General features: G+C 48.5%; 1 protein-coding gene across 1 annotated transcript; it reads left to right on the top strand.

Moving 5' to 3' along the window:
* Positions 1–4,643: 4,643 nt before the first annotated feature.
* On the top strand, positions 4,644–5,566 carry LOC124682493. The gene has a single exon (XM_047217165.1). It carries the CDS (start codon positions 4,686–4,688, stop codon positions 5,349–5,351), a length of 666 nt encoding a protein of 221 aa, XP_047073121.1. The 5' UTR covers positions 4,644–4,685; the 3' UTR covers positions 5,352–5,566.
* Positions 5,567–12,913: the final 7,347 nt, after the last annotated feature.

Raw genomic sequence — 12,913 nt, 5'->3', positions numbered from 1 at the left:
CTCGTCTTGGGCGGCGGCTGCCATCTCTTCTCGCATAAGCTCGATGAACATCTGCTCCTCCTCTTCGTCCGAGTCCATGGCCGGCGAGGCAAATGGACGAACACCTGACGGGCGTGATCGAGGCTAGCCGAGACGCGAACGACAAGGAGTAGGCCGTCGTCGAAAAGCAGGCAGGCGGAGGAACATGCAGATAGGCCAAAGTCGAAAGACGGCGGAATATAGGCAGGTGGGAAGGAAGGACAGCGGAATCTGGGCAACAAGCCGGCGGGGTGGTGTCGGCGGCGAGAGAGATACGAGGGGTGGGGGGATTCTGAGCGAGGTGGTGGTGGGGTCGTGTGTCCAGTCGCCGACAGATCGGGCCCTTCCCCGCTTTCCACTCGTCCGGACTCCCCGATAGCTTCCCGGGGGACTGGGGATGGCGTGGGCTCGCCGGATGGATGAAGGGCCAAATACGGACGAAAACGAGTAACCGGGGGCGCGACTGAGCCGAATTTCGCCATCCGGATGAGAAAAACGTCGCTCGGGGGCCTCGTCGGGGAGACGAGTGGAGATGCTCTTATGTTCAACACGATGGAGTATTGGCCATCCAATTTATTTGCCATTGATCATCTGAAAGGGATCGGTTACGCGCTAGAGAGTGAAGAGACATTGACATCTTCATCGTTCAACATTATACATACGACAGTTGCCCGGCTTAGAATATCCAGAGGCAGTGACCGCAGCAAAATTAATGGCTCATGGTTGAGATTTACTTAATCAGCTGCAACAAAATCAATGGCTCATGGCTGAGATTTTTTTAATTAGCAAACTTATAACCTCTAGAGGCAGTGACCGGAACAAAATCAATGACTCATGGTTGAGACTTATTTAATTAGCGAACTTATAATCTCTTTTTAAGAACCCGTGGGAGAGCTACGCGTCATTGTATTAAGCTTAAAAGGAGAACAACATGGTCCAGTTTATGAGAAAAACCGAACTGAAAATCGTACGGCACGCACAAACAAGCACCCGCCTTGCCCAACCGCTAGCCAACATGGCGCGAGGTAAAGGGCACAGAGTCTCAAAACCGTGTCACAACCATAGCAGGACAACCCAGAACGACCCTAACTTTATGGAGATACAGCCGACGTACAACCCACCAAAAGAAGGCAAGAGAGTGGCAGGACTTGACCAGACCTAGAGAAAGCAACGTCGAGGAGGTTCCGGCAAGGGTTACATAGCGCTCGAAAGACCCAAGCTCTGGGTAGCAGCCACCTCTGACTCCAGCCGCCGTCTTGGGACTCCCGGGACAACCTCAACAGCGCCTCCAATGAGGGAATGACACCAAAGCGCCACCACTGCCTGATCCAAGAGTCTCTCTCTCTCTCTCTCTCAGGGGTGGGCTGTTTCCCCCGACATAACCTCCTCTCTCTCCCCCGAGGCGGCGGCGCCGCCCGCCGTCCCCGGGGAGTTCCCCTCCACACCGCTCTCCTCCCCTCCCCTACAGGCCCCCCTCCTCCGCCGCCATCGCCGAGGACGCCGCGGGGCAAAGCCCCTGTGGTGAGGCGGCGGTGGCAGCTCGGTCCTCCGTCGGCAGAGCGCAGCGCGGCCTGCGGGAGCGTGTGGGGGCGGCGGCCTACACCCTCCTCCTCCGTCGACTGAACGCAGCGGGATGGCGGTGGCCGGCGGATCTCCGGCGGCCGGCGGCGGATGTTGGCTGCGGTGTGGTCGGATCTGGGCCCGAGGTTCGGATCGCGATCCATCGCGGCTGTGTCTCGTCAATGGCACGAGGAGGCTTCGCTGGGTCTTCTTCGCGGCTTGAGGACGTCCGGGTCTTCGGCCCGGGCATGGTGGTGGTGGCTGACTTCATCCACCGAAGGCAGTCGGCCGGGCTGGCTGTGTTGGATTTTTGATCCCACTTTCGGCCGCCGGCAGCGAGACGGGGAGGCATAGTAGCCGGTGAAAACCGAGCCGACTCCGGTCATGGCGGGCGATGGCGGCGTCTGCGCCGTTATCTTGTTGAAGGCATCGTCAAGCAACTATCGCTAACTTACTCGTTCCGGCGGCGAGATGGAGGAGCTTGGAAGCCGGCGATGGTGTCGCCGGTGGAGGGTTGGAGTGGCCAGCCCAGGATGGTCGCCGACGTGGGGGTCCGACCTGAATAAAGGCGGCGGTCCTAGGGACTCTCTTGCGTGAAGAGGAGGACCTACCGGAGGCTGGACTCGTGATCTGGCCGGAGTGTTGAGTTCCGGAAGGCTCCACCGGTGAATGTAACAGTGCTTTTGCCTGGAGTTTGTTGGATCGGATGTATTCGGTCGTGCGCACCCATGTTTTTATTCTGACCGATTGGTTCTGGAGGGAGCGGCACGAAGCTCTTTTTCTTTGATTGACATCAAGTGACTATGGATCCATGATGAAAGTCGGAAGAAGAGAATTTCATGAAGGCCGGAGGGAGGACTAGCTAAGGGAGGTTCAAGTCTCTGCGTTGTTGAGGGACTTGCTTGGTGTTCCGGGCTTCACAGCAGCGGTATGAAAGTGGGGGCGACAACACGGTGAAGTGCAGAGTCCTACCTTTCAGGGTGAAAACCCAAGGTCTGGCCTTAATTGGTTGTGCCTGGCAATATCCTTGGTGGAGGCATTGTTTTGAGAGCGGGGACTGAGAGTCTGTAATTCAGGTGTTGTCTTGGCGGTGGATGTATTGCTGTTGTTAGGCCCGAGATATTGTAGCGGGAATTTTGTTTCTTAGTTTTCTTTTCTTGTTTTTGGCTGTGTGCATCCGTAGTGCCATTAGGGTGGTGCGTTGTTGCAGAGGCTGGGTGTAATTGGTATCTTCTTGATATTAATATATTCCCTTTATTTATCGAAAAACTGCCTGATCCAACAGCTGGATCAAGGGTTTCAGCTAGTGCCCGGGATGGGGTGAGGTGAATAGGGACTCGACGATGCCTTGACGACGCCCACGGGCGTCGCCGTCGTCCGCAGCTGCGCAGGATTTCTCCTAGCCCTATCTCCAACCCCACTGTCCACCAAAACGGAACAGACAGGAGCCATCATCGGCAAGGGACGCCACCCAAGAGATATGAACGCTTGACATGTTGAGCAAGGGGTTCGGGGTCACCCTCAAGCATCACCCAGCAGCCCGACGCCCTGCTGGCTGACCAACCACTTCCCCATGCGACCAAAAAGGACATGGGCAACGACCATCTGCCAGCATCATCAACGAAGAAGGGCGACGGCGGCCGCCCAGATCGGGCCCGCCAACCACCCGATGCGAGCTCTCGAAGCTCCAGCACGCAGGCACCTCCGCCGCACCACGCTGCAGATGCCATTGTCACCTTGCCAGGCGCAAACGGCCGCGGCCCTCCCGGCCCATATTGGGCCCAAGTGGGCCCGAGCTCCGCCAGCGGCCATAGCTCGTCGCACCTTGCAGGTCACAGCCTGGCACGACGCGGCCGACAGCCACCCAACGCCCCGCCGCTTGGCCGCCCGCCAACTCCCAGCCGCCAGCCACCAATCGCCGCGGCCCTCCGCACCGCCTCCTCTCCGCGCGTAGAGGAGATGAGAGGAGCCCGCCCACCTTGCCCTTCGCCTTCGGTGTCCGGGCGCCGCCACCACCGCCAGCGCCGGCGGCGGCAAGAGCTAGGGATTTTTGGGGTTTGGGGAGGAGCCCTCCAGAGCCGCCCGCGCGAGCGTCCTGGGAGGGAGGTCAGGGCAAAAATTTGGCGTTTTTTTGGGGTTTGTTAGCTTCAAGCATCTCAAACTTATAATCTCCAGAGGCAGTAACGGCGCGCCGGCTTACCACCCCTTTATATCATGTCTACAAAGAATGAGCACCCGTGAGAAGTTTGTTTAATCCGCTAATTAATCCGAATTGATATTCTTCAGCCAGATTAATGCTTTACCAAATGTGGGCGGTGATCACTTGGTGTATCATAGCTAGTAATGTTCGTAGTAGGGGCAAAGAACGCTATGGCCACACATTGTTTGTCATTGATCTTCTGAATACAGTCTCCTGTAGGCCCAGAGAGACATCCACATCTGAACTAGTACTATGTATACTTCAGGTTTCACATTGTACATAGGGCAGTTGTCCACGTAGGTACTTTTCTTTTCACATAGACAAGAGGCTGATGAAACCTATGCATTTGCCACCACCTGGGCCTACAGGAGACTGTATTCACGGAGGTTGAAGATTAATTTCCAAAGTCGTCACAAAAGTCTCGGTAGTGACGGCTGACGTTTACGTTCAGTAGGTAAGAGAACTCAATTCAGCAAGCTCAACATACTGAACCTGAATTTGGCAATTGCATTGGCCGACAGACCGGTATGGCTTGTTTGCAGCGAGCGCGTTATGGTTTGATCGACAAGCGCTCTTTTTTGGAATCCAGCACCGCCCAGTGCGCTAGTTCATTCTGGCCACTAGCTGTCAGAGAATCTATTTCTAACGGTGGGCTATCGTCCACAGTCCACTATCCCCCCTCCCCTCACCATCCTTCATTTTTGCCTAATTTCTTTGTAAGAGTGTCTACCGCACAATATCTTTCCACTTTTATAACTAGTACCAACTAAATATCCAATTTTTCCTTCAAAAAAATATCCATTTTTTGTCTATATATACATGGACATGGGCTACATCGATGATATCCTGCTCCAAACAACAGAACCACAACCACCTATATCGGCACGTCGGCAAAGCTTGTCAATTAATGGGTGCCAACCTCCCAGCCGACGTACAGCTCTCCCAGGTGGCCAAGCTAGGCTCCCTCCTGCTCCTCTTCCTCCTTGCGCCGCTGGTGCCTTCCTTCCTCAGAGTTCCCTACTTCTACTTCCTCTTCAACGTCATCGTCCTCGGCCTGGGCATCCAGGCCGGCCTCCTCCGCGGCGGCAGCGTCATAGGCGTCGTAACCGCCTCCTCTGTGCCGCGCACCGACGACAGGTCACCGAGCGATCAAGCTGACACGCCCATCAGCATCGGGGCTTTGCCGTTCCAGAGGGCAAGATCCGTCCAGCAGCCCAGCGTCGTCGAGCAGAAGGCGGCTGCAGATGGTCCCGTGGTCTCCGTCTTTGGAGCAAGTATTCCTCTTCCTGTTATTGACCTGAAGATCATTCTTCCTATTATTGAGTTGAAGACCAAGACCACGGAGGTGGTGCTGACGCTGATGAAGAAGTGCCCGTCCACGGCCAGCATCTTCTTCCTCAGCGCCGTCGACGGTGGCCAAGCCGGCGGCGAGGAGCAGGCGTACGAAGAGAAGGAAGATCGTAATAAGGTCGACGTGGACCGCGATGTGACCATGAGTCGGCAGGAGCTATTTGCCAACACCGAGAGGTTCATCGGAATGTTCCGCAAGCACCTCAGCATCGAGAAGCAGTAGCCCTGCTGGAGTGCTGGTAGCTAGCTAGCACAAATGTGGTTTTTTTTTTCTTTTCTTTTTAGTTAGAAACTACATTTGTGATTATCGTCCACTTATATATCTTATCCGTTCCCTTGTTTCATATTGGTGTAAAACTGTAAATTTGTTGTGGAACACTTCTTAGTTGTTTTTATTAAATTAGAAACTTGACTTTAAAAGTTGGTACAGTATGGATACTAAGCCGAAATCTAGTAAGTTTTCTTTTCCTGCGAGAAGTTAGTTTGTGACAACACCGGCTAATTCGAATTGATAGTCTTGATGGAGATTAATGCTTTAGCAAATGTGGGTGAGATGAGCACATGGTGCTTCTTACCTAGTTATGTTCGCAGTATGAAGTTCCTGGGAGCAAGCAACGCAACGGTATATTCGCCATACAATTTGTTTGTCATTGATCATCTCAAAGGGATCCGTTACACACTAGAGGGTGGAGATACATCGACATCTTCAGCTTTCAACAATGTAAGAGCATCTCCAGTCGCGTCCCCTAAAGCGTCCCCCAAAGGGATTTGGGGCGCGCCGGACAAAAAAAGCGTTCCAGCCGCGTCCCCCAAAGCCCATTTTTGTCCGGCGCGGCCCGATACGGTGTCCGGCGCCCCGAGCCCGTCCCCGTCCCACAAGGGACGCTCCGGGGACGCCGGACACAACGAAAAGCGAGGCGGGCTCCCACATGTCGGCGACTATTTGCATAAACCGTTGGTTCGCGCCTCTTTTCTCGTCGCTCCTTCCTTCCCGCGCGTCCCACCCCACCGCTGGATTTCCCGGCCGTTTGGGCGTCTGATCTCTGCTGAGAGTCGGCACCGTTGTCGCGGCTGGGGCTCCCGCCGGTCGTGCCGCCGCCGCCGCGTCGCCAGCGCGTCCCAGAACGCGCCGTCAAATCCGCCCCACCTCCGCGCACAGAAGGTGCTCGACGACTTGCCAGGTAGGCGCGATTGGCCGCTGTTTGTTGCGTCGTCTGCCTCGGCGCAATTAACCATCGATTTTGCTTTAGCCATAGACAGCGACGATGAGATGGTTGCCCTGCTGCTGGAGGACGAGCAAGCGTTCGACGACGACCTGCGGGAGCATTTGCTGATCATCGCGTCCCTCCAGGACATGCTTGACGCTGAGGCGGAGAAGAGGAAGAGGCCGCGCCGCGGAGGATCAAGGCCGGGAAGAAGGAAGTCGAAGCCCCGACGAGAGGATGGAGGGGCATGCCATGCTGCACAACGACTACTTCGCCGACGGGGCAACACATGCCGACAATTTTCGGCGCCGGTACAGGATGAGCAAGGGCCTGTTCATGAATATCCTCCACGGCGTTCGAGAGTTCGACCCCTACTTCAAGCTCAAGGTCGACGCTGTAGGCGTTCTCGGGTTCTCGTCCATTCAGAAGTGCACCGCCGCCATGAGGATGCTTGCATACGGAGCACCTGCTGATGTCTACGGGAGCTTCTATGTGTAGACAGTGTTGGGCCTCCAAGAGCAGAGGTTTGTAGAACAGCAGCAAGTTTCCCTTAAGTGGATCACCCAAGGTTTATCGAACTCAGGGAGGAAGAGGTCAAAGATATCCCTCTCATGCAACCCTGCAACCACAAAGCAAGAAGTCTCTTGTGTCCCCAACACACCTAATAGGTGCACTAGTTCGGCGAAGAGAGAGTGAAATACAGGTGGTATGAATAAGTAGTAGCAACGGCACCAGAAAAGTGCTTTGCCCAGGACAGTAAACAAGCAGTAGTAACGCAGCAGTAGTAACGCAGTAAAACAGTAAACAAGCAGCGATAGCGATATTTAGGAACAAGGCCTAGGGATTAGACTTTCACTAGTGGACACTCTCAACATTGATCACATAACAGAACGAGATAAATGCATACTCTACACTCTTGTTGGATGATGAACACATTGCGTAGGATTACACGAACCCTCAATGCCGGAGTTAACAAACTCCACAATAATGCTCATATTTTAGTAACCTTTAGTGTAAGATAGATCAAAAGACTAAACCAAGTACTAACATAGCATGCACACTTGTCACCTTCATGCATATGCGGGAGGAATAGATCACATCAATATTATCATAGCAATAGTTAACTTCGCAATCTACAAGAGATCATGATCATAGCATAAACCAAGTACTAACACGGTGCACACACTTGTCACCTTTGCACACGTGCGGGGAGGAATAAAACTACTTTAATAACATTGCTAGAGTAGCACATAGATAAATTGTGATACAAACACATTGCAATCATAAAGAGATATAAATAAGCACTTCACTACGCCATTCATAACGGTGAGTAAGTATTCTGTGAAATATAGCCTAAGAGACCCACACGGTGCACACACTCGTCACCTTTACACACGTGGGACAAGGAGTCTCCGGAGATCACATAAGTAAAACTCACTTGACTAGCATAGTGACATCTAGATTACAAGCATCATCATATGAATCTCAATCATGTAAGGCAGCTCATGAGATTATTGTATTGAAGTACATAGGAGAGAGATGAACCACATAGCTACCGGTACGGCCCCGAGCCTCGATGGAGAACTACTCCCTCCTCATGGGAGCAGCGGCGGTGATGAAGATGGCGGTGGAGATGGCAGCGGTGTCGATGGAGAAGCCTTCCGGGGGCACTTCCCCGCTCCGGCAGGGTGCCGGAGCAGAGACTCCTGTCCCCCAGATCTTGGCTTCGCGATGGCGGCGGCTCGCGGAAGGTTTTCCGTATCGTGGTTCTTCGCATCGGGGTTTTCTCGACGGAGGCTTTATATAGGCGAAGAGGCGGCGCGAGGAGGGTCGAAGGGGTGGCCACACCATATGGCGGCGCGGCCGGGGCACTGGGCCGCGCCGGCCTATGGTGCAGGGGCCCGGTGCCCCCCTCCGGTCCTTCCGGGTGTTCGGATGCTTCCGGTGAAAATAGGAACACGGGTCTTCGTTTCGTCCAATTACGAGAATATTTCGTTACTAGGATTTACGAAACCAAAAACAGCAGAAAACGAGAGCCGGCACTTCGGCATCTTGTTAATAGGTTAGTTCCGGAAAATGCACGAATATGACATAAAGTGTGCATAAAACATGTAGGTATCATCAATAATATGGCATAGAACATAAGAAATTATCGATACGTCGGAGACGTATCAAGCATCCCCAAGCTTAGTTACGCTCGTCCCGAGCGAGTAAAACGATAACAAAGATAATTTCTGAAGTGATATGCCATCATAACCTTGATCATACTATTTGTAAACATATGTAGTGAATGCAGCGATCAAAACAATGGTAATGACATGAGTAAACAAGTGAATCATAAAGCAGAGACTTTTCATGAATAGTACTTCAAGACAAGTATTAATAAGTCTTGCATAAGAGTTAACTCATAAAGCAATAAATCAAAGTAAAGGCATTGAAGCAACACAAAGGAAGATTAAGTTTCAGCGGTTGCTTTCAACTTGTAACATGTATATCTCATGGATAATTGTCAACATAGAGTAATATAACAAGTACAATATGCAAGTATGTAGGAATCAATGCACAGTTCACACAAGTGTTTGCTTCTTGAGGTGGAGAGAAATAGGTGAACTGACTCAACATAAAAGTAAAGAGAATGGTCCTTCAAAGAGGAAAGCATCGATTGCTATATTTGTGCTAGAGCTTTTATTTTGAAAACATGAAACAATTTTGTCAACGGTAGTAATAAAGCATATGAGTTATGTACATTATATCTTACAAGTTGCAAGTCTCATGCATAGTATACTAATAGTGCCCGCACCTTGTCCTAATTAACTTGGACTACCGGATCTTTGCAATGCACATGTTTTGACCAAGTGTCACAATGGGGTACCTCCATGCCGCTCTGTACAAAGGTCTAAGGAGAAAGCTCGCATTTTGGATTTCTCGCTTTTGATTATTCTCAACTTAGACATCCATACCGGGACAACATGGACAACAGATAATGGACTCCTCTTTAATGCATAAGCATGTGGCAACAATTATTATTCTCATATGAGATTGAGGATATATGTCCAAACTCAAACTTCCACCATGAATCATGGCTTTAGTTAGCGGCCCAAAGTTCTTCTCTAACAATATGCATGCTCCAACCATGAAGGTGGTAGATCTCTCTTGCTTCGAGACAAGACGGACATGCATAGCAACTCACATGATATCCAACAAAGAATAGTTGATGGCGTCCCAGAAACATGGTTATCGCACAACAAGCAACTTAATAAGAGATAAAGTGCATAAGTACATATTCAATACCACAATAGTTTTTAAGCTATTTGTCCCGTGAGCTATATATTGCAAAGGTGAATGATGGAATTTTAAAGGTAGCACTCAAGCAATTTACTTTAGAATGGCGGATAAATACCATGTAGTAGGTAGGTATGGTGGACACAAATGGCATAGTGGTTGGCTCAAGTATTTTGGATGCATGAGAAGTATTCCCTCTCGATACAAGGTTTAGGCTAGCAAGGTTATTTGAAACAAACACAAGGATGAATGGTACAGCAAAACTCACATAAAAGACATATGGTAAACATTATAAGACTCCATACCGTCTTCCTTGTTGTTCAAAACTCAATACTAGATGTTATCTAGACTCTAGAGAAACCAAATATGCAAACCAAATTAGCAAGCTCTAAGTATTTCTTCATTAATGGGTGCAAAGTATATGATGCAAGAGCTTAAACATGAGCACAACAATTGGCAAGTATCACATTATCCAAGACATTATAGCAATTTACTACATGTATCATTTTCCAATTCCAACCATATAACAATTTAACGAAGAAGAAACTTCGCCATGAATACTATGAGTAGAGCCTAAGGACATATTTGTCCATATGCTACGAGCGGAGCGTGTCTCTCTCCCATAAAGTGAATGCTAGGATCCATTTTATTCAAACAAAACAAAAACAAAAACAAACCAGACGCTCCAAGCAAAGTACATAAGATGTGACGGAATAAAAATATAGTTTCGGGGGAGGAACACGATAATGTTGTCGATGAAGAAGGGGATGCCTTGGGCATCCCCAAGCTTAGACAGCTTGAGTCTTCTTATAATATGCGGGGGTGAACCACCGGGGCATCCCCAAGCTTAGAACTTTCACTCTTCTTGATCATATTGCATCATACTCCTCTCTTGATCCTTGAAAACTTCCTCCACACCAAACTCGAAACAACTCATTAGAGGGTTAGTGCATAATAAAAATTCACATGTTCGAGAGGTGACACAATCATTCTTAACACTTCGGACATTGCATAAAGCTACTTGGACATTAGTGGATCAAAGAAATTCATCCAACATAGCAAAAGAGGCAATGCGAAATAAAAGACAGAATCTGTCAAAACAGAACAGTCCGTAAAGATGGATTTTATTAGGCCACCAGACTTGCTCAAACGAAAATGCTCAAATTGATTGAAAGTTGCGTACATATCTGAGGATTATGCTCGTATATTGGCTTAATTTTCTGAGCTACCTACAGGGAGATAGACCCAGATTCGTGACAGCAAAGAAATGCGGAAGCTGCTGTAATAATCCAAATCTAGTACTTACTTTTCTATCAAAGACTTTACTTGGCACAACAAAACATAAAACTAAGATAAGGAGAGGTTGCTACAGTAGTAAACAACTTCCAAGACACAAATATAAAACAAAGTACTGTAGCAAAATAACACATGGGTTATCTCCCAAGAAGTTCTTTCTTTTTAGCCGTTAAGATGGGCTCGGCGAGTTTTAATGATGCACTCGCAAGAAATAGTATTTGAAGCAAAAGAGAGCATCAAGAGGCAAATTCAAGACACATTTAAGTCTAACATGCTTCCTATGCATAGGGATCTTGTAAATAAACAAGTTCATGAAGAGCAAAGTAACAAGCATAGGAAGATAAAGCAGTGTAGCTTCAAAAATTTCAGCACATAGAGAGGCATTTTAGTAACATGAAAATTTCTACAACCATATTTTCCTCTCTCATAATAACTTTCAGTAGCAACATGAGCAAACTCAACAATATAACTATCACATAAAGCATTCTTATCATGAGTCTCATGCATAAAATTATTACTCTCCACATAGGCATAATCAATTTTATTAGTAATAGTGGGAGCAAATTCAACAAAGTAGCTATCATTATTATTCTCATCAAGTGTAGGAGGCATAGTATAATCACAACAAAATTTACTCTCCATAGTAGGTGGCACCAAGAGACCACTATCATTATAATCATCATAAATAGGAGGCAAAGTATCATCAAAGAAAATTTTCTCCTCAATGCTTGGGGGACTAAAAAGATCATGAAAACCAACTTCCCCAAGCTTAGAACTTTCTACATTATTATCAACAATGGTGTTCAAAGCGTTCATACTAATATTACTACCAGCATGCAAATAAGATTCCATAGGTTTTTTAATTTTTGCATCAAACAATCCATGTTATAAATCAGGAAATAGAATAAGAAGCTCATTGTTGTCCATTATGCCAAACTAGTGTAAACAAGAAACAAAAAGATGCAATTGCGGGATCTAAAGGAAATAGCTTCGAGCACACACACGACGGCGCCGAGAAAAGTACTTTACACGAGACCGGAGTATGAGTGCCTTTTACCTTTCCTCCCCGGCAACGGCGCCGGAAAAGTGCTTGATGTCTACGGGAGCTTCTATTCTTGTAGACGGTGTTGGGCCTCCAAGAGCAGAGGTTTGTAGAACAGCGGCAAGTTTCCCTTAAGTGGATCACCCAAGGTTTATCGAACTCGGGGAGGAAGAGGTCAAAGATATCCCTCTCATGCAACCACTGCAACCACAAAGCAAGAAGTCTCTTGTGTCCCCAACACACCTAATAGGTGCACTAGTTCGGCGAAGAGATAGTGAAATACGAGGTGGTATGAATAAGTAGTAGCAACGGCACGGAAAAGTGCTTTGCCCGGGACAATAAACAAGCAGTAGTAACGCAGCAGAGTAACGCGATGAAAACAGTAAACAAGCAGCGATAGCAGTATTTAGGAACAAGGCCTAGGGATTAGACTTTCACTAGTGGACACTCTCAACATTGATCACATAACAGAACAGATGAATGCATACTCTACACTCTTGTTGGATGATGAACACATTGCGTAGGATTACACGAACCCTCAATGCCGGAGTTAACAAGCTCCACAATAATGCTCATATTTTAGTAACCTTTAGTGTAAGATAGATCAAAAGACTAAACCAAGTACTAACATAGCATGCACACTCGTCACCTTCATGCATATGTAGGAGGAATAGATCACATCAATATTATCATAGCAATAGTTAACTTCGCAATCTACAAGAGATCATGATCATAGCATAAACCAAGTACTAACACGGTGCACACATCTGTCACCTTTGCACACGTGCAGGAGGAATAAAACTACTTTAATAACATTGCTAGAGTAGCACATAGATAAATTGTGATACAAACACATTGCAATCATAAAGAGATATAAATAAGCACTTCACTACGCCATTCATAACGAGTGAGTAAGTATTCGCTGAAATATAGCCTAAGAGACCCACACGGTGCACACAC

This window comes from Lolium rigidum, chromosome 1 (genome assembly GCF_022539505.1).
Source record: "Lolium rigidum isolate FL_2022 chromosome 1, APGP_CSIRO_Lrig_0.1, whole genome shotgun sequence".
NCBI lineage: Eukaryota > Viridiplantae > Streptophyta > Magnoliopsida > Poales > Poaceae > Lolium > Lolium rigidum.
The sequence above is the reverse complement of the archived record's forward strand: the minus strand, read 5'-3'. Positions and strand labels throughout refer to the sequence as shown.